We start from the raw sequence: 22892 nt of genomic DNA, 5'->3' as shown, positions 1-22892 counted from the left end.
TACAAGGACAAGCATAGACTCAAAGTGAAAGGGTGGAAATTGACACTCCAAGCAAATGGTACCCAGAGAAAATCAGGTGTAGCCATAATGATATCAGATGAAACAGACTTAGGGTGAAAAAGATAACAAGAGACAAAGATGGACATTTCATAATGGTGAAGGGACTATACAACAAGAAGACATAACAGTCATCAATATTTATGCCCCCAATCGGGGAGCATCGAAATATACCAAGCGACTACTAACAGAACTAAAGGGAGAAATTGACCAAAACACAATTATACTAGGGGACTTAAATACATCATTGACAGCTATGGATAGATCATCCAAACAGAAAATAAATAACGAAATAGCAGCCCTAAATGACACATTAGATGAAATGGACATAATTGACATATATAGAGCACTTCATCCTAAAACATCAGACTATACATTCTTTTCTAGTGTACATGGAACATTCTCAAGGATAGACCATATATTGGGACATAAAATCAGCCTCAGCAAATTTAAGAAGATTGAAATCATACCAAGCATATTCTCTGATCACAAGGCTTTGAAACTGGATATCAACTGCAAAAAGAAAGAAGGAAAAAACACAAATACATGGAGATTAAACAACATACTTTTAAAGAAGGACTGGGTCAAAGAAGAAATTAGAGGAGAGATCAAAAGATACATAGAAACAAATGACAATGAAAATACATCCTACCAAAATTTTTAGCATGCAGCGACAGCAGTTTTAAGAGGGAAATTTATATCATTACAGGCCTATCTAAAGAAACAAGAAAAATCCCAAATAAATAACCTCATGTTACATCTTAAAGAACTAGAAAAAGAAAAACAAACAAAACCCAAGGTCAGCAGAAGAAAGGAAATAATAAAAATCAGAGCAGAACTAAATGAAATAGAGAACAAAAAGACAATAGAAAAAATTAACGTGACAAAGAGCTGTTTCTTTGAAAAGAGTAACAAAATTGACAAACCCTTGGCAAGACTCTCTAAGATAAAAAGAGAGAAGACACTAATTAACAAAATCAGAATTGAAAAAGGGGAAGTTATCACAGACACCACAAAAATACAAAGGATCATCCAAGAATACTATGAAGGACTATATGCCACCAAATTCAATAACCTAGAAGAAATGGACAAGTTCTTAGAAACATATAGCCTGCCAAGGCTGAACCATGAAGAACTGGAAAATCTAAAGAGACCGATAACCAGTAACGAAATTGAATCAGTCATCCAAAACCTTCCCAAAAACAGAAGTCTGGGACCAGATGGCTTCACTAGTGAATTCTACCAATTCTTCAAAGAGTATCTAATACCAATCCTACTCAAACTCTTCCAAAAAATTGAAGAAGAGACTACTCCCTAACTCATTTTATGAGGCCAACATTACCCTGATACCAAAACCTGGTAAGGACAACACAAAAAAAGAAAACTACAGACCAATATCTCTGATGAATACAGATGCAAAAATCCTAAACAAAATTCTAGCAAATCGAATACAACAATGCATTAAAAAGATTATTCATCACAACCAAGTAGGGTTCATCCCCGGGGCACTAGGATGGTTCAACATACGCAAATCCATCAATGTGATACATCACATAAACAAAATAAAGAACAAATTCATATGATTGTACCAATTGATGCAGAAAAAGCATTTGACAAGATACAACATCCATTTATGATTAAAACACTTAATAAAATAGGTATAGAAGGAAAATACCTTAACATAATAAAGGCCATATATGACAAGCCCTCAGCTAATCTCATAATTAATGGTGAAAATCTGAAGCCCTTTGCTCTACGTTCAGTAACACGACAGGGCTGTCCCCTATCACCTCTGCTTTTCAACATAGTATTGGAAGTCCTTGCCAGAGCAATCAGGCAAGAGAAAGAAATAAAAGGTATCCAAATTGGGAATGAAGAAGTTAAATTATCACTCTTTGCAGATGACATGATGCTATATACAGAAAACCCTAAAGACTCCACCAAAAAGCTATTAGAAACAATCAACGAATACAGTAAAGTTGCTGGCTACAAAATCAACGTACAAAAGTCCATTGCATTCCTATATACTAACAATGAAATCTCAGAAAATAAATACAGAAAGCAATTCCTTTTGCACTTGCAGCAAGAAGAAAAAAATAGATGGGATTAAACTTAACCAAGGATGTGAAGGACCTATATGCTGAAAACTATAAGACATTTTGAAAGAAATTGAAGAAGACACAAAGAAATGGAAAGACATTCCATGCCCATGGATTGGAATCAACATAGTTAAAATGGCCATATTACCCAAAGCAATATACAGATTTAATGCAATCCCCATCAAAATCCCAATGGCATTTTTTAAAAGAAATAGAACAAAAAATCATCAGATTTGTTTGGAACCACAAAAGACCCCTAATAGCCAAAGCAATCTTAAGAAAAAAGAACAATACTGGAGGTATCACACTCCCTGACTTTAGCTTGTATTACAGGGCTACAATAATCAAAACAGCATGGTAGTGGCAGAAAAACAGACACATAGACCAATGGAATAGAATTGAGAGCCCAGAAATAAAACCACATAAATATGGACAGATAATTTTTGACAAAGAAGCTAAAAACATACAATGGAGGAAAGACAGCCTCTTTATTAAATGGTGCTGGGAGAATTGGATAGCCACATGCAAAAGAATGAAACTGGACTGCTATCTATCACCATGTACCAAAATTAATTCAAAATGGATCAAAGACCTAATCATAAGACCTGACACAATAAACTGTATAGGAGAAAACATAGGTACTAAACTTATGGACCTTGGGTTCAAAGAGCATTTTATGAATTTGACTCCAAAGGCAATGGAAGTAAAAGCTAAAATAAACGAATGGGACTATATGAAACTTAAAAGCTCTGCACAGCAAAAGAAACCATCGACAAAATAAAGAGGCCACCAACTGAATGGGAGAAGATTTTTGCAAACAGTGCCTCTGATAAGCAACTGATATCCAAAATATACAAGGAACTCGTGAAACTCAACAACAAAAAAACAAAGAACCCAATTGAAAAATGGGCAGAGGACCTGGAGAGACATTTCTCCAAAGAGGACATACAAATGGCAAATAGACATATGAAAAAATGTTCAACATCACTAATCATCAGAGAAATGCAAATCAAAACCACAATGAGATATCACCTCACCCCAGTCAGAATGGCTATCATCAACAAGACAAGTAGTAACAAGTGTTGAAGAGGCTGTGGAGAAAAAGGAACCCTCATACACTTGGTGGGAATGCAGACTGGTGCAGCAGTTATGGAAGGCAGTGTGGAGGTTCCTCAAAAAATTATGAATAGAAGTACCATATTACCCAGCTTTCCCACTCTTGGGTATCTACCAAAAAAATCTGAAAACATTTATCCATAAAGACACGTGTGCGCCAATGTTCACTGCAGCTTTATTTACGGTGGGCAAGACATGGAAACAACCAAAATGTCCTTCGATAGATGAGTGGATGAAGAAGTTGTGGTATATATACACAATGGAATACTATTCGGCGGTAAGAAAAGATGATATAGGAACATTTGTGATAACATGGATGGATCTTGAGATGGATCTTATGCTGAGCGAAATAAGTCAGACAGAAAAAGCAGAGAACCATTTGATTTCACTGATATGTGGTATATAAACCAAAAACAGCAAAAGAACAAGACAAACAAATGAGAAACAAAAACTCATAGACTCAGACAGTAGTTTAATAGTTACCAGAGGGTTAGGGGGGTAGGGGGTGGGAGGTGAGGGTAAGGGGGATCAAATATATGGTGATGGAAGGAGAACTGACTCTGGGTGATGAACACACAATGGGATTTATAGATGATGTAACACAGAATTGTACACCTGAAATCTATGTAATTTCACTAACAATTGTCACCCCAATAAATTTTTTAAAAATGCTGGGTACACTCAGAGGAATAAGACCTTATAATCTAGTAAAGCAAACTGATAAGTACATTATTAAAATAATTATCACGTATTTGCTGTTTAAGAACCAGGGTTCAAATCCTGATTTGGCCATTTTCTAGTTGTGTAATCTTGAGCAAGTTATTTAACCTTTCAGTTAAATAACCTCCAGTGCCTCAATTTATATCTGTAAAATGAAGATAATAATAGATCTTACCTTGTAGAGTGTTTATGAGCATTAAATGAATTAACATATGTAAAGCACTTGGAACAATACCTAGCACATAGTAAGCTCTCCATAAATGTTTGATGTTATTATAGTAAAGATACAAGAAAGGTATTACACCAGCATAGGAAAAAGAGGAATTTTTTTCTGCCTGGGTCCTGAATTATCAAAGCCTTGAAGTGGAGATGCTCCTTAAGCCAGACCTTCAAAGATAAATAGGACACTTCAGGAAAAGAGAACAGTATGAGAAAAGGCAGGGAGATGTGACTGCCTGGACAGCAGCCCACAACAGGCAATGTGAACCTCTGAACTTTTCTTCCAGGAGAGTCTCAAGAAAAAGAAAGGGCAACTTTGTTCATTTTTAAAGTCCAGTACGTAATTTGTGTAAAGTCTGACCCTTCGTATGGCATTTCAGACTCACTTGTTAAATTGCTTTTTTATAGTCTTCTTGGTAGAAGTTCACACCTGATCAAACATCTGTAAATGAGCTAGTATAAAAAAAAATGAAAATCCTGAAATATAAAGCAGATACCTACACAGACCTCCAGAGCACAGACAGACATGCAGTATGGAGCAAGACTCACACCTCTCGCAATCCAATTTACACCTGCTTCTGCGGTTCAGTTATTTACAGTAGGCTGTTTGGCATTGAGAAATGACCTTGTGATGGGTCCATCAGCACACGCTTTTCCTTGGCTGTCTCCAAATGTGAGGTTAGACAGTGACCTTGGGTTCCTCAACTTAAAGTTACCTATGTATTTGAGACTCTGCACTAAGAGGATTTCACAAACCTCATCTCACCCAGTTCTCCCAAGGAACTTATGGGTAGATATTAATATTTCCTTATTGTAAGGGGAGAGCTGAGCTTCTGAGAAGTTAAGCAATTTGTCCAAATTCCTGACCAGCAGTTCAGGATTTGTACCGATGTCTTCTAGCTCCACATTTAGTACTCTGTTCATTATTACATGCTGTCTCCTCTGAGAAATGCCTTAAACTCAGCACCCCAGATGTTAGAAGCATGGAATCGCAGAGTGTTAGCAATGTGAGAAATCCTGAACATCTAGCCCTGTAGTCTCCAAGCCACACACTGAGAACCCTCTCATTGCCCATTATTCCAGATGTACTCTCAGCATTGTCTATAGATAGACCATGTCATAGATTGCCTATCCAACATCCTTCCCCACCTTCCATTTTAACAGACACCTAGATAATGTGCTGTGCTGAAAAGCCACATTTTTCAGACTCTTTTGTTGCAAATGAGGTGGCCATTGAGACATAAGAATAAAAAGCTTTCAAGGAAAACTTGCCCTTTCAATGCCCATCCTTCCTCAAGCTTCAGGAGAAGCAACCACCTTGGCAGGAGTTCCAGCAACCATCTTGGGACCATGAAGAAAAGGTCAGAGAATGTCAGAGACCTTGGCTTTAAACCAGCACCTCTGGATTTCTTTATTGTGAGGGTCTAGATCTTTATGTATTTAATCCACCAGGAAGCCTAAGTGATACACTGACTAAATATTAGCATGTACCGAATGTATAATTATTGCTTAAATGATTGTTTATACTGTTGTGGTTAGTAAAATTCAAACTTATTTGAAAGAATTGCTGAATAAAAAATAGCTTTTTGTCATATCATTTTTTCAGCAGGAAATAACAGAAGTGTAGCTGAAAATATAAGGGAGTCTGTGAATTTTTTTCTTTTACATTAATAAGGGTGGAAGTCACTAGTCTCATTTGATCCTTAAAGTGACTTCCTAAGGCCAGTTCTCTGGACTCATGATACAGTTCTCTTGCCACCATCTCACTGAGATCACTTTGGACTGCTGTTGCAGAGACCATACTAGCAAGGAGTGAGCAAAACTGGGGGACTCTTCTTAAGGAAAGCCATCACTTTTCACATTAAAAAAACTTTCCTCAAGGGGCAGGCTGTGCGGCTAAATCTTGGGGTATATCATTGAGTCACATCCAACCACAAATAGGAGAAAACACTCCAGTCAGCTTCATGCATAAAGACCAGAACATTGAATATTTATCAATCAAGAGAGAAGGAAGGGAGGGAGTGCGAGGGAGGGAGGGAAGGGAAGACCAACGACACTCCCATGAACTGCAAGGCTGAGGTACAATTTCCCCCACGTTTTATAATAGTCCCTGAGATTGTGAAAAGAGGGCCACCATTTCACAGGTAAAATTGTGAATTTGAAAGCAATTAAATATAGTTATTTCCCACTTACATATAGAATTCAATTTGCCAAATAATTTAGTATTAACTGACTGTGAAAATGCATGACATTTTATAGGCCTTGAATTTTTCTTGCCTGTGTTTAATGATTTATTATAAATGACATGTTATATTTCACAGTTTGTCTTTCTGTTATTTTCATTAGGGTAAGCCCTCAACAATTCCAAGTTCAGGTAGATGAGAACTCTGTTAAAAAAAAAGTATGGAACTTGTTAAAAAAAAAAGTACAAATTTATTCCAGTTCTGTTAATTCAGTAATACAAATTAATAGGTAATAAAGTGTGGTTCAAATGTGTATCATATCAGATTCATATAAACAAGCAGCATTTGTAATCCAAAGAACAAGTTTGTCTTTCTGTGTATAACTTATAATAATATCATTCTTTTACTCAGGTAACCAATCTACAATCTTGTTTATACTAGTATGTTTTAATTAAATCATCTCTTTGCCAAATAGAACAAAGATAAATATTAACCAAGTTCATTATCACTAATTGTAATCTAGTAAACTAATTATCAATTAGCAAAGTTTGACTACATGAGGTTTTACTGGGTAACTGACTAGGATGCTAGTGCTCTCATATTTAAAGAAAATTTAGATTGTCTTTAAGCTAGTAGCCCCCTTTTTAATAAACAAAGTGAAGTCAAAATTATTGCTTATATTTGTATGTAGGTCAATAGGACCCTTCAAGTTCAAAACTCACCTCAAAGTATCCTTTTCTGCCTACTCTTACTCCATGCTCTGCTTCTTCTTTAAGCCCCATTAAAATAACAATAAAGGACTTGTGAAATAGCCAATACACAAAAACACAAACACAAAACACACACACACACACACACACACACACACGCAGGGTCAAAAAAAAAAAGCAAGAGAAGAGACAATAACAATGGAATTTTTGGAAGCTGGAGGCAGATGGGTAAGTAGTAGTCAACTAGGCATAGCCAAAAAAGCTGAATCTTAAGACAAGAGAATGTTGAGAAGCAACTTGAATTGCCTCACAAAACCTCCATAACCTTACTTGGAAAGCTTCAAAAAATACAGATCCCTATATTGTATTCCCAGAGATTATAGTTTAATTGGTCTTGCATGTGGCCTGGACTTTAGAATTTTTAGATTTCCTAAGCGATTCTACTAGGTGATTCAGGTGATTCAGGTGATTCAGGCAGGATTTGGGACCCCTTCCCTAATATGAAAAACAGAGACTAAAACTAGTGAAACAAAGCAAGTTGGAGGAAACAGATTATGCAGACAAAATAAAACTTTTAAAACAAATTCATGAAAAACTGATCAAAAAGAGAAATAAATTTTTTAAATGAGTATAGCTTAATGGACCTCTGGGGCATCAAGCATAAAATTAAGCATAATATTTGCATCACCAGGGAATCAGAGGAGAAGAGAGAGAGCAAGGGATTGAAAACTTATTTGGAAAAATAATGACAGAAAACTTCCATAACCTGGTGAAGGAAATTGACATACAAATTCTAGAAGTGCAAATAGTCCCAAAACAAGATGAACCCAAACAGGCCCACACCAAGACAAACCATAATTAACATGTCAAAGTTTAAAGACCAAAAGAAAATCTTAAAAGCAACAAGATAGACAAGGAAACTCCTATAAGAAGGTCAGCTGATTTCTCAGCAGAAACTTTTCAGGTCAGCAGGGACTGGCATGAATTATTCATTGTGATTAAAGGCAAGGACCTACAACCAAGACTCCTCTACCCAGCAAGGTTTTCACCCATGTTCGAAGAGTTTCCCAGACAAGGAAAAGCTAAAGGAGCTAATCACCATCAAACCAGTATTACAAGAAATGTTAAAGGGATTTTTTTAAAAAGAAGAAAGGGGGCGGGGGGAAGAACATAAATATGATTAATGAAATGGCAATAGCTAGGGACCTATCAATCATCACTTTAAATGTAAATGGATTAAATGCTCCAATCACAAGACATAAAGGTGGCTGAATGGATAAGAAAACAAGACCCGTACATATGCTGTCAAAAAGAGACACACAGACTGAAAATAAAGGAATGGAAAAACATGTATTTCATGCAAATGAAAAAAAAAAGCTGAGGTAGCAATAATTATATCAGACAAAATAGACTTTAAAACAAAGGCTATAAGAAGAGACAAAGAAGGACATTTAATAATGATAATGGGATCAACCCAACAAGAAGATAGAACTTTTGTAAATATTTATGCACCTAAATACATAAAGCAAATATTGACTAACATAAAGGGACAGATCAACAGTAATACAGTAATAGTAGGGACATTAACACCCCATTGACATTAATGGATAGATCTTCCAGTCAGAAAAAGAACAAGGAAACAGTGGCCTTAAATGACACATTAGATAGGAGGAATTTAATTGATATTTTTAGAGCATTTCATCCCAAAGCAGCAGAATATACATTCTTTTCAAGTGCACGTTGAACATTTTCCAAGATAGACCAGATGTTAGGTGACAAAAGAAGTTTAAAATTCAAGAAGACTGAAATCATATCAAGAGTCTTCTTCAACCACAATTGTATGAAACTAGAAATCAATTACAAGAAAAAAAATGAAAAACACACAAATACACAGAGGCTAAATAACATGCTACTAAATCATGAATGGGTTGACAATGAGATCAAGGAAGAAATCATTGAGACAAATGAAAATAAAAACATGATGACCAAAAATCTATCAGACAAGTGAAAGTAGTCCTAAGTGGAAAATTCATAGCAATATAGGCCTACTCAAGAAAGAAGAAAAATCTCAAATAATCTAACTATAGACACCTAAAGGAACTATAAAAGAATAGCAAACAAAGCCCAAAATGAGTAGAAGAAAGTATATAATAAAGATCAGGGTGGCAACTAACAAAACAGAGACAAAAAAAAAAAAATCAATACAAAAGATCAACGAAACCAAGAGCTGATTCTTTTTTTTTTTTTTAATTTATTGGGGTGACAATTGTTAGTAAAATTACATAGATTTCAGGTGAGGTGTACAATTCTGTATTACATCATCTATAAATCCCATTGTGTGTTCACCACCCAGAGTCAGTTCTCCTTCCATCACCATACATTTGATCCCTCTTACCCTCATCTCCCACCCTGATTCTTTGAAAAGATAAACAAAATTGATAAACCTTTAACCAGAATCATCAAGAAAAAAAGAGAGAGGACCCAATAAGTAAAATCATAAAATCAGAAATGAAAGAAGAGAAGTGACAATTGACACCGCAGAAATACAAAGAATTAAAAGAAAATACTATGAACAATTATATGCTAACAAATTGGACAATCTGGAATAAATGGATAAATTTCTAGAAATACAATTTTCCAAGACTGAATCAAGAAAAAACAAAAATCTGAACAGACCAATTACTATTAATGAAATTGAATTAGTAATCAAAAAACTCCCCACAAATAAAATTCCTGGACCAGACAACCTCACTGGTGAATATTACCAAGCAATAGAAGAAGAATTCTTATCCTTCTCAAATTGTCCCAAAAAATTCAAGAAGAGGGAAAGCTTCCAAGCTCATTTTATGGGGCCACCATTGTTCTGATTTCAAAACCCGACAAAGACATTACAGAAAAAGAAAATTATAGGCCATTATCCCTTATCAACATGTGAAAATTCTCAACAAAATATTAGCAACAAATTCAGCAATACTGAAAAGGAGCATACACCACAATCAAGTGGTATATATTCCTGGAATGCAAGGTTGGTTCGCTATCCACAAATCAATTAATATAATATACCATGTAAACAAAATGAAGGATAAGAATCATATGATTATATCAATAGATGCAGAAAAAGCATTTGACAAAATCCAACATTCATTTATGATAAAAACTCTCAGCGGGCCGGCCTGGTGGCTCAGGTGGTTGGAGTGCCGTGCTCCTAATGCCGAGGTCACCGGTTTGATTCCCACATGGGCCAGTGAGCTGCACTCTCTACAGCTAAGATTGTGAACTATGGCTCGACCTGGAGCTGGGCTGCCATGAGCAGCTGGAGGTTGGCGTGAGCTGCTGTGGGCTGCTGAGTGCTACCATGAGTGGCCGGTGGCCAGCGTGAGTGGCCAACAGTCCGTGTGAGTGGCCAGCAGCCATTGTGAGGGGCCAGTAGCCAGCAAGAACTGCTGTGAGTGGCCGGCTGATGACTGGCGACTGACTGCCTTAACCGAGGCGGGAGCACAAGGCTCATAATACCAGCATGGGCCAGGGAGTTGTATCCTACACAACTAGACTGAGAAACAATGGCTTGAACTGGAGTGGGGGGAGGTGAGAGATGGAAGAAAGGGGAAAAAGAAAAAAACTCACAGCGAGGTGGGAATAAAAGGAACATACCTCAACATAATAGGCCATATATGACAAACCTGCAGCTAACATCATACTCAATATGGTGTAAAACATGGGGAAAAGCTAAAAGTGTTTTCCTTAAAGTCAGAAACAAGACAAGGATGTCGCTTTCACTACTTTTATTCAACATAGTATTAAACGTCCTAGTCAAAGCAATCATATATATATATATATATATATATATATATATATATATATATATATATAATCATGTTATCTGCAATAATGACAGTTTTCCTTTTTCCTTTTTAATTTGCCATATATACATATGGCATATATACATATACATATATATATATATGGCATTCAAATTAAAAAGGAAAACTGTCATTATTGCAGATAACATGATAGTATATAGAGAGAGCCTTAAATAGTCCATCAAAAAATGATTACAATTGATACATGAACTCAGTAAAGTAGCAGGATACAAATTAATATTCAGAAATTGGTTGCATTTTTATACACCAAATACAAGCTATCAGAAATAGAAATTAAGAAAATAATTTATTTTACAATTGCATCAAAAAAATAATAAAATATCTAGGAATAATTTTGATCAACAAGGTAAATGACCTGTACTTGGCAAATTACAAAACATTGATGAAGGAAATTTAAAAAGATAAAAATAAACATCAGTATATACCTTGTTCATGGATAGGACAAATTAACATTGTTAAAATGTCCATACTACCCAAAACAATCTATAGATTCAATGTAATCCCTATCAAAATGGCATTTTTTACAAACCTAGAACAAATAATCCTAACATTTATATGGAACCACGAAAGATCCTGAAAAGCCAAAGCAATATTGAGAAAGAGGAACAAAGTTAGAGGTATCACGCTACTTGATATCAAACTATACTACAAGGCTATAGTAATAAAAGCAGCATGGTATTGGCATAAAAACAGACAAATAGATCAATAGAACAGAAATGAGAGCCCAGAAATAAACCCACACCTATATGGTCACTTAATCTATGATAAGGAGGCAAGAATATACAATGGGGTAAAGACAGTCTATTCAATAAATGATGTTGAGAAAAGAAAACTGGACAGATACATGCAAAAAAAATGAAACTGGACCACCTTCTTACACCACATACAAGAATAAATTCAAAGTGGATTAAAGACTTAAATGTAAAACCTGAAACAATAAAACTCCTAGAAGAAACCATAGGCAGTAAACTCTCAGACATTACCCTTAGTAATATTTTTTTCAATATAACTCCTTGGGCAAGGGAGACAAAAGAAAAGAAAAAAAATGGGACTACATCAAACTAAAATGTTTTTGCACAGCAAAGGAAACCATCAATAAAATGAAAATACACCCTACTGTATGGGAGAAAATATTAGCCAATGATACATCTGATAAGGGGTTAATATCCAAAATTGGTAAAGAACTCATACAACTCAACACCAATAAAACAAACAATCCACTTAAAAAAATGGGCAGAAGACCTGAATAGACATTTCTGCAAAGAGGACATACAGATGGCCAATAGATATATGAAAAGATGCTCAATATCACTAATCAGAGAGATGCAAATTAAAATGACAATGAGATATCACCTTACACCTGTCAGGAAGGCTATCATCAATAAGGCAACAAACAAGTGTTGGCGAGGATGTGGAGAAAAGGGAATCTTTGTGCACTATTGGTAGGATTGCAAATTGGGGCAGCCACTATGGAAAACAGTATGAAGGTTCCTCAAAAAATTAAAAATAGGGCCGGCCCGGTGACTCAGGTGGTTGGAGCTCCGTGCTCCTAATGCCGAAGGCTGCCGGTTGGATTCTCACATAGGCCAGTGGGCTCTCAACCACAAGGCTGCCGGTTCAATTCCTCGAGTCCCACAAGGGATGGTGGGCTCTGCCCCCTGCAACTAAGATTGAACACAGCACCTTGAGCTGAGCTGCTGCCGAGCTCCCAGATGGCTCAGTCGGTTGAAGCGCATCCTCTCAACCACAAGGTTGCCAGCTCGACTCTGCAAGGGATAGTGGGCTATGCCCCCTGCAACTAACAATGGCAACTGGACCTGGAGCTGAGCTGCGCCCTCCACAGCTAAGACTGAAAGGACAACAACTTGACTTCGAAAAAGACCTGGAAGTACACATTGTTCCCCAGTAAAGTCCTGTTCCCCTTCCCCAATAAAATCTTTAAAATAATAATTATAAAATAAAATTCTTGAAAAAAATTAAACATAAAACTACCTTATGACCCAGCAATTCCACATCTGGGTATTTATCTAAAGAAATGCAAAACATTAATTCAAAAAGATTTATGCACCCCTGTGTTCATTGCAGTATTATTTACAATAGCCAACATAAAGAAACTACCTAAGTATCCATAAATACAATGACTGGATAAAGATGTGGTACATATATACAATGGAAAATTACTCAGCCACAATAAAAGAATGAAACCTTACCATTTGTGACAACATGGAGGGACCAAGAGGGTATTATGCTAAATGAAATAAGTCAGACATAGAAAGACAAATACCATATGATCTCACTTATATGTGGTATTTAAAGAACAGAATAAACAAGCAAACAAAACAGAAATAGACTCACAGATACAAAGAAAAAACTGTTGGTTGCTAGATGGGAAGGGGTGAGGGATGGGTGAGAAGGTGAAAGGACTAGAAAATACAAATTGGTAGTCACAAAATAGTCACGGGGATGTGGAATACAGTATGGGGGATATAATCAATAATGTAAAAAGTATGTAGGGTTTCAGATGGGGACTGGATTTATTGGGGGGATCAATTCATAGATTATATAAATGCCTAACCACTGTGCTGTGCACCTGAAACTAATATAAAATAATATTGAATGTCAAGTATAATTAAACATATATGTATTTAATTATACTTGAATTTAAATATATGTAAATATAAATAAAAATATATATACATATATATGTCATGGGATGTAAATTACAGCATAGGGAATATAGTGAATGGTTGTGTAATAGCTACGTATGATGTCAGAGGGGTAGTAGATTTGGTGGAGTTATCACTTTGTGAGGGGTGTAAATGTCTAATTATTATATTATTTTGTACATCTGAAACTAATAATAAATTTTGATTTAATTTAAAATGTAATAAAATAAAATCTAAGGACAGATAAAGTGCTTCCCAGACAAGAAAAAGCTAAATGAGTTCATCACCACCAAACCAGAATTACAAGGAAAGTTAGAGGGACTTCCTTAAGACAGAAAAAAAAAATCAAAATTATGAATAATAAAATGTCAATAGCTGCATATCTATCAACAATTACTTTCAATGTAAATAGATTAAATGCTCCAATCAAAAGACATAGGAGGGCTGAATGGATAAGAAAACAAAACCCTTACATATGCTGCTACAAAAGACTCACTTCAGGTCAAAAGAAAGAAACACACAGACCGAAAATAAAGGAATGCAAAAAGATATTTCATGAAAATGGAAATGACAAAACCTGGGGTAGCAATACTTAAACCAGATAATATAGACTTTAAAACAAAGGCTATAAGAAGAGACAACGAAGGACCCAGTAATCCCGCTTCAGGGTGTTTATCCAAAGAAACACAAAACGCTTCTTCAAGGGGACATGTGCATCCATATGTTCATTGCAGCATTGCTACATTAGCCATGATGTGGAGACAGCCTGTGTGTGCATCAATGGATGAATGTGTAAAGATGAAGTGGTACATAGATACAATAAAATATTGCTCAGCCATGGAAGGGAATACGTCCTTGCCATCTGCAGCAGCATGGATGGACCTGGAGGGTGTTGTGCTGAGTGGAGTATGTCAGACAAAGACAGATGCAATGTGATTTTGCTTATATGTGGAATCTAAAGAACAAATTTAACAAACAGAACAGAAACAAACTCATAGATACAGAGAACATTTTGATGGTTGTCAGATGGGAGGGGGTTTGGGGGTGTGGGTGACAAAAGGGGGAGGAATTAAGAAGTACAAATTGGTTGTTACAAAGTAGTCATGGGGATGTAAAGTAAAGCATAGAGAATATAGTCAATAACATAGTAATTACTATGTATGTTGTCAGATAGGTACTAGATTTGTTGCAGTGTTAGATGGGAGGGTATTGGGGAGAGGGTGAAAAAGGGGAAGGGATTAAGAAGTACAAATTTGTTTTTACAAAGTAGTCATGGGGATGTAAAGTAAAGCATAGAGAATATAGTCAATAATATGGTAATAACTATGTATAGTGGGTACTAGACTAGTCAGGGGGGACCACATCTTAAATTATATAAATATAAATGTCTACCCATTAGGCTATACACCTGAAATTAATATAAAATAATATTGAATGTCAACTATAATTGAAAAATTAAAAAAGAGGGGGGAGGTGAAGGAAAATAAGAATTTCAAATCTCCAGGTATAAAACAAATAAGTCATGAGGATGGAATGTACAGTAAGGGGAAAAAAATATAGTTAATAATATTGTTATAGTGTGGTACGGTGTCAGATGATTGCTGGACTTATCACGGTGATAACGTCTTTAGGTCTATAAATGTTGAATAATTATGGTGTACTCCTGAAACTAATATAATATTATGGTATGTTAACTATATTTTTAATAACATTCTTTTTTTAAATCTCCCCTAAAAACAGAGCAACCAGATATAGAAAAGAAAAATAGAATAAAAAAGATAAGAAATTTAGAAGACTAGACTAGCTCCAACACTCAAATAATAGGAGTTCCAAAACAAAAATAAGAAAAAATAAAACTGTCCAAGAAAGTTTCCAAGACTGAAGGATATGAGAGCCCTTCAAATGTCTTGCACAATAGATGAAACAGCCGTACAAGGTATATCATTGTGAAATTTCAGAATATCAGGCACAAGTAGAGGGTCTCACAAGCCTCTAGAGAGAAAATATATGCCACATACAAAGGATCGGGATTCTAAACTTATTTGGACGTCTCAACAGCAACATGAAAGCTAGAAAACAATGGTACAATGCCTTCCAAATTCTGAAAAGAAATAATTTCCAACCTAGAATTATACAGCCAGATAAACTGTCATCCAAGTGCATGTGTAAAATAAAGACATTTTCAGACATGAAAGGTCTCAAAAATATTACATTCCTTCATCACTTCTCAGGAAACTGTTGGAAGATGTATTCCATTTAAACAAAGGAATAAAACAAGAAAGAAAAACAAAGGATATCCAACAGAGGATACCTACCATAGGAGACAGGTCTCTCCAGACCAATGGGGAGTAAAAATTCTAGGATATCAGATGTGCTTCAGGATTAAAGGGCAAGCACTGTGGAGAGGAATAAAATTCAGATTGATCAGAAACCTCTGGGGAAAATTTCTCCAAGAAGATAAAATTGATAGGATACCTAATATATCTGCAGGTGTGTAGACAAGATTTAGACAAGTAGTAGATAGTGGAGTTTCAATGTAAGTACTTTTTAAAAATAAGCAAGTTTGTTTGTTTGTTTGTTTGTTTGTTTGTTTTAATCAAGGCAACCAGTAACTCCAGAGAAAGGAAAGGCTGAGCAAGAAATGAAAATTCACAATAGTGCTCTACATTGCTCTTAGGCATGAACAGAATTTTCAGAATCACAATAACTGAAACTATGAATTTTTATTTATCCAAAAATTATAATATAACTACCTTGAGAGAATGGGGGCAGAATGCAGGATATAAAACTCAGGATATAAAAGAATCAGCTAAAACAAATGAAAATGTTTACCTCTGACAAGGAGGAAATGGGGATAAGAAGGGTAGGGAGTACTGTTTCTCACCAGAAGCTTTGTTGAATTTTATGACTCTTTAAATTATGTGAATGTGTAATGAGTATGACAAATTTATGTGAAAAATATAAAAAATATTATGTAAAAATATTTCATATATTTTATATATAAAATGTTTTAATTATGAGTCAACTAATTGACTGCCTCAATTTTTAGCAGGACAGTTTGAGACTTTATTATATCACTGTGATAATTCACTTTTACACTTAATAATTCACATTTTTCAGTGATACACCAGCTTCTTATATTTTCACATCTTTACTTAAAAAAATAAAAGCTATGTGAGCTCTGATAATTATTGAGATGATTAAGTAAGATTTTAGATGTAACCTTTCCCATCCCTGTGGAGCATTAGAAAGAGTTATTTTAAAGCTTAAAGTTGAAACAAATTTGCTCAAGCAATTCAGCATTCAAATATTTGGAAGTACAAAACATTCAAAGGTCTGTCAAGAAAACGAGGTGACTGCCCTCAGACTGGGCTATCTTGAGGCTCTCTAGCACTCACTGGCACCCCAGGGTCTGCATTTTCTCTTTGATTTAGAATCAATTTTCCATATTTTCTCTTCACTCATGGCCCAGTCAGAGCACCTCATAAAGTTATGGTTTTGGCTGTTCGCAGCCTCAGTAAGAACTCAGGTGGAAGTGGCTGGGCTGTGGGTGCCTCTGGCTCCAGGCATCTCTGTAGACAGATGCCCGTCATTAGGTTCTAGCACTCATAGGAGCCTCGCTATTTCTGGGCTCTGAGACAGCTTGGTTCTTCTACGCAAAGTTATTTTGTCTCTTTCTAACACCCTTCATGCTAGTTCTATGGCTGATCATTTTTAAAATGACCTTGTCCTCCTGCAGTCCCCCTGTAGCGAAGAATGACATTTCTCCTTTTCACCCAGCACCCGTTTGGATGAGCTAGACACGTAAAGGACATTCCAGTAGCTGCTTAGTCATCACCACCAAAACCCGTGGACCCTGATGTTCCTGCTCCTGAGGGTCCAGCAGGTGTTTACTCTGGATGGGGCTATATTATGGGGCTAACAATAGGAATTGCAGAGGTTTCAGATCTCCAAGAGCTATGAAACAGGTTCTCCGACTTAGATCCAGCTGAGGAGAAGCCAAGCCCTAACTCAAGCAGAGAGGCATCTAGAGGTCTTTTCATACAGGATGAATGAAGGTGTGAAGAGTCAGTGAGAGCTATGGGGGAAATATGGAGGCAAGAATAAAGCTTTTTTTTTTTTTTTTGGCCAAGTGAAAAATCACACGGTAGAAATTTGTTCTTTAGACCTTTGTGGTCAGTTGCTAAGTAGTCCAAAACATTTGAACCTACAGCTCGTTATTTACTGGATACCTTGAGGGAATCTGTTTCAGCATGATGGGATGAACATGCAGAGCACAACCTGGTTGGTCTAACTTTCTAAGTATGTAGGTAGCACAGCATCACACAAATGAGAAATTAGTAAATGTCTTCATGACCATAAAGAACATCTGACAGGAAGAGCCTTATGGCGATCCTCATATTCTATTAACTCAAGAAACATAATTTCCTAAGTTCAAGTTCATAAAGCAAACAACTCAAGCTCCCTAAAACCATATATAATTAAGAATATGTTGTGTGGCTGAGTAGGATAATTTAAACACGTTAAAATTAAAATTAAATTTTAACATGTTTTAAACTAAATTTCGATATGCAGAGAATTTTTAAAAATAACCCCATGTGTACTGGGGAAATATACATCAGAATTCAATATATACAGGATTCAACATTTTTTTAAAAATCAAAGAAGTCTACAGTTTGGAGGGACATGTGAGTGCATCTCGTTCAATCCCCTTTTATGGTATTCCTGACAAACGGTCAGGAATGGCCAGCTTTAAGCTTATGATGACTACATGAGCCTGTTCCAATACAGAATCTCCTCAGTACTTGGAAGGTCTGTTCTTATTTATGAAGGTTAGCACTTCTGGTCTCTTAAAGCACTGAATTTGCGGAGTTTACCCAGGAGTAAGGAGTGGCCAATGGCCCTGAGCCGTCCCTTCTCTTCACTGACTTCTCTCATTATCAGTTGCATGAATTTCCTAACATCTGAGTTAAGGAGTATTAAAACATTTCTAAAAATGCTATGAAATAATCAGCATCTCCAATGTATTTCAGAAATGTATACTGCTTATAAAAGTCCCAAGATGGTACTGAGACTGTAACTGCAGAATTGCAAAAAAAGGAAAATATTTCAAGTTACAAACACATGTAAGAGAGCAGAGAAGATGTAGTAGGTGAGAGGAAGGAAGGAGGTCTGAGCACACAAAGCCTAGCCATTTGCCAGGAAATGGTTTTATGTGTTTTGAGACTGTAGGTGAGGGATTTGAGTGAAACCAGACCTCAGTGTGAGGTGTCTGCTTAAGTAAATCCCATCCTCGATATGCACTCCTTTTAGCCATTGAGAAAATTATTCACTCCATCTTGGAGGAGACAAAGCTATGCTCCGAATCATTAGGCCGTTGCAAGAGATGAGAAAGCACAGTGAAAAGTAGAAGTGGCTCAAAGGAAACCCAGGGCAAGATGCCCCCAGATTTTTAGCTTAGTTACTATATAACTAAGTAGTAGTTATGTAGTGTAACTATATACTATAGTCAGATAGTGTAACTCAGGCTGAAGCAAATTTCTGCATAAATATCTTAAAACTGGATTATTACTTTACAGCAAGAAAGACCAATTTTGTGATACGTAATACTCTGGAATGGTAAATATGTCCAATTCTGTTATTACCTGAAATGTGGTCCTAGCAAAGTCCACTATGCCATTTCAGAGAGCACAGATGCAGGCAGATGGGCAGAACCCTAAGAACACTGAGAATTGGCTTTTTTCTGGTCTCTTTGTCAATCTTCATGAATTTTGAAGAACTGGCTCCATTAACTAAATCAAAGTCGAAGGCTGCTACCCTTTAAAACAAAATGGAACCACTGCTCTACCTCAAACACAAAACGTTTGGATGCTACTACTCTAAGATTCTGGCCACAAGGAAGGAGCAAGACACTGGAAAACCCCACAAGGCTTTTGGGGTAAAAATGCATGTTGAGAAGGGTAGGAAGCATACCAGGAAAGAGGACTGCTCGCAGCTGAGGCAGGGACACTAGAAAGCTCTCGCCTTTGCCCTCCAGAGTCTCAGGGGTACAACCTCCCCTATAAGTAGGAAGTAAGTCCCCCAAGGATGGCTGTTCTTTCACAGAAAACAAAAGTCAGTGTTTCTAAAATTTTAGGAAACCTAAGAATCACTGGGGGTTGTAATTAAACATGAGGACCAGAAATTTGATTGCATAGGTCTGGAGTAGGGCTCAGAAATCAAATAAATAGTAACATGGTGGGTTCATACATTATTATTAGTAGTAGTAGTAGTATTAGCATTAGTATTAACTGAAGATTTATGATCTGGCACCACCCTTATTTAATCCACCTCAATCGTATAAGTGCTCTTTTTCCCTCCATTCTACACACAAGTAAGACAAGGCACAGAAAAGTTAAGTAATGAGTCCATTGTCACTTGAGTGGTAAGTAGCAGAGCTGATGTACTGATTTTTACAGGTAGCCCAGGTACCACAGATTGAAAACCAAAGTCCCAACAAGTGGCATCAGACATTGAGTAGCAGAACAGGCAGTGCTGTGAAACCTTACTGCAGAATGGGAGGTTGGCAACTCACCCCTCGGGAGGGCCATGTTTATGTCTTCTATTGAACTCATCGTGTACTGTTTGAAGAAAATCTTTTTTAAAAAAGTTTGATACTGCATTCCCCACCCCCCTTCAGGAGATTCAAACTCTTTTATCAGACTCGTGGTGGCCTTGAGCCTACTTACCTTTCCATTCTCACTTTCTGCCACTTCCTGTTTTACTCTCTGCCTAATGGGCCCTGCTGTCCCCTCACCCCACTAGCTCCTCCCTTCCTGACATGCCTGGTTAGACTGGGACTCCAGCTGAGGCTGAGACCGGGAACAAACTGGGGGTCCAAGGAATGCATTCTCTTAATCTTCTCATTATCACAGTGACCAAAAGTCCTCTGTATCTGGCAGGCTTTTCTTCCCCAATGTAGACATGCAATAAATTCACATCTGCTTTTTCTTGATTTTCAAATCAATCCATCAAACTCTCATCTCCCAATCAGACTCTGGCTTCCTCCACCTTCCCACCCTCAGTCTCTAGGAGAGGGACCAGGAAAACATCCACAGTGCCATGAGTCCTGGGCCTCTGCAGCTCTGCCTTCTGTTACTGCCTCCCCCTTGGGCTCTTGCAGTGTCCAGTCTGTCATTGCTCTTGCAATGACGTCTTTGCAGGTCCCTATTGGAGTGCTCGAGCAATACTGTGATACAGTCCAACTGCACTCACATGTGGGCTCCCAAGGTCCCAGCACTCGAGCTCACACAAAACACCTCATGCACAGTAACTTCCAGACCATGCTCTGTTTCTGCACAAATAAAAATACAGGATGCCCAATGAAATTTGAATCAGATAAGCAACAAACAACTTTTTGGTTATATGTATGTCCCAAATATTACATGGACATATTTATACTAAAAATGATATATTATTTATCTGCAATTCAAATTTCACTGGGGTTCCTTAACTTTATTTGGTGCCTCTCCCCTAGCCGCCACCTGCAGACTCCTTCAAGGAGGGTCTCTGTTTAAGTCTTTTGGGATACTTTCCAGACTGTAGACTTCAGTAGATCAGATGTGTTCAATAACTTTGAACCTCACTGGGGAGAAGGTGAAGGCCTCATTTTTTGTCTTTCTGGGAGAGTCTTCCTCAGGGGCCTTTTTCAATGTTTACACACCAAGACCATTGGGAAAGGAGTTTTTGACAAACTACAAAAGACCATGTTAAAACCTATCCTGGAAGCAATGGTTTCTGTGATATTTCTCATTTACATAATCCAGAAGTATCACTCAAGCAATTCCTCCCAGCAGGACCACTGTGCCCAAGACAACTTTCTGTCTCCATCCAGATGGAGACACAGTTGGCAATCTTCAAATGCTAGCTTTTCTCCTCCCTAAAGTACTGCCTTGCTGGGAAACTCACTGCTCTGCTCTCTCCAACGTATTATTTGCAGTCTTCTGAATAAACTGTCAGTGGTTCAGGAAGAATGAATGGACAGCCAGCTAAGAACAAAGTTGTACATTTTTGCATTCCAGCAAGACATCCACATTTGATGGGTTGTCCACACACTGAACAAAACTGCCCTTCGAGGAGACAAATGAGCCAAAAGCCAGTTGTGCTCCCTGGGCTAAGCCCAAGGAAAGGATGTCTTTTTCTTTTCCCATGAGTGTTGTCAGCTGGCCAAGATGTCAACCCACTGGGCATTCAGAAGGTTGCCCTGTAAACCCACTGCCGTAGAGAAAACACTTTTTAAAATTTTGCACAACGGTACTTTGCTAGCTTGGAGTAACCCTCTAATTCTAGGAGAATTGTCCAGTTAAGGGGAAGAAAGGATGGGAAAACCTAGGTAGGAGTCAAGTCTCAAAAAACCAGTTTCCTTAATGGCAGCACTAAATAAAGGACTCTAAGTAACCACCAGAGAGATCCCGATGTGTTTAAAGGCTCTGGCGTTCACTTAAGAGGCTAATTTTTAGGCCACATTCTCTTACTCAGCACTTTTCATCAAAATAATCAGTCCAGTGTCTGAGGAGGAAGAGGGAATGAATAGGGCAGTGTAAGAATCCCCTGTTGCTAATGAAATATTTAAAAATCCAGGACAGGGATGGCCTGTACCATTTAATACAGAGAAGACACTTACCCTGGTCCCCCACACCCTGTTTTTTTTGTTTTTGTTTTTGTTTTTTGCAAGAAGAAAAAAATAGAATTTATGCACCTTGAAAAAATACAAAGTGAAAAATTATTCATTAGCACAGCAAAGACCTATTTCCAGGAAACAGGTTTTAAAAGAAAATTCTTGACGTCCTGAGGTTAAAACCAGGAGGTGTCATGACTTTGAAAGTGAATGATGAAAGAGCCACTGTGTCCAGGTGCAGTGCAGGCTTGCCTCATTGCATCTCTTAAGGGAGGCTGTTTAAATCCCTGGTTGTGGTCCAAAAATATCCTGGCAGTTAGCATCCTGCATTAAAATTTATAAACCACAAAAGACCTTTTCTTACAGAAAAGTTAATTCAGGCTGGATAGCCTGAAAAAAAGAAGTATTTAAAAGGGGTAGTCATCAGAAGTGGTTATATGGAAAACTAGAGGTAAGTAATGCTTTTTACTCTCCTGAAACATACTGAAAATATAGCGATAGTAATTTCAGAAGGAAAGGAAATGGCACCAAGTATAATTTCATTTCTAAGAAGTCCCAGGAATGAGCCCTGGAACCACCAGAATT

At 37.1% G+C, this 22892-nt stretch overlaps 1 protein-coding gene across 8 annotated transcripts in view; it reads right to left on the bottom strand.

Annotated features, from left to right (window-relative positions):
• Window positions 1-22892, bottom strand: part of MYLK4 (myosin light chain kinase family member 4) — a 106819-nt gene that overhangs the window by 48889 nt on the left and 35038 nt on the right. For 2 of the 8 annotated variants that reach the window (XM_074335308.1, XM_074335311.1), the window contains exon 2: window positions 15967-16047. The exons of the other annotated variants lie outside the window; for them this stretch is intronic. In XM_074335308.1, the coding sequence (XP_074191409.1) occupies window positions 15967-15969 (3 nt within the window). In that variant the 5' untranslated portion in view covers window positions 15970-16047. The remainder of the gene's footprint in view (window positions 1-15966; window positions 16048-22892) is intronic. 8 annotated transcript variants of the gene reach the window in all.

The sequence above is a fragment of the Rhinolophus sinicus genome, linkage group LG06 (genome assembly GCF_036562045.2).
Source record: "Rhinolophus sinicus isolate RSC01 linkage group LG06, ASM3656204v1, whole genome shotgun sequence".
Classification (NCBI taxonomy): domain Eukaryota; kingdom Metazoa; phylum Chordata; class Mammalia; order Chiroptera; family Rhinolophidae; genus Rhinolophus; species Rhinolophus sinicus.
The sequence above is the reverse complement of the archived record's forward strand: the minus strand, read 5'-3'. Positions and strand labels throughout refer to the sequence as shown.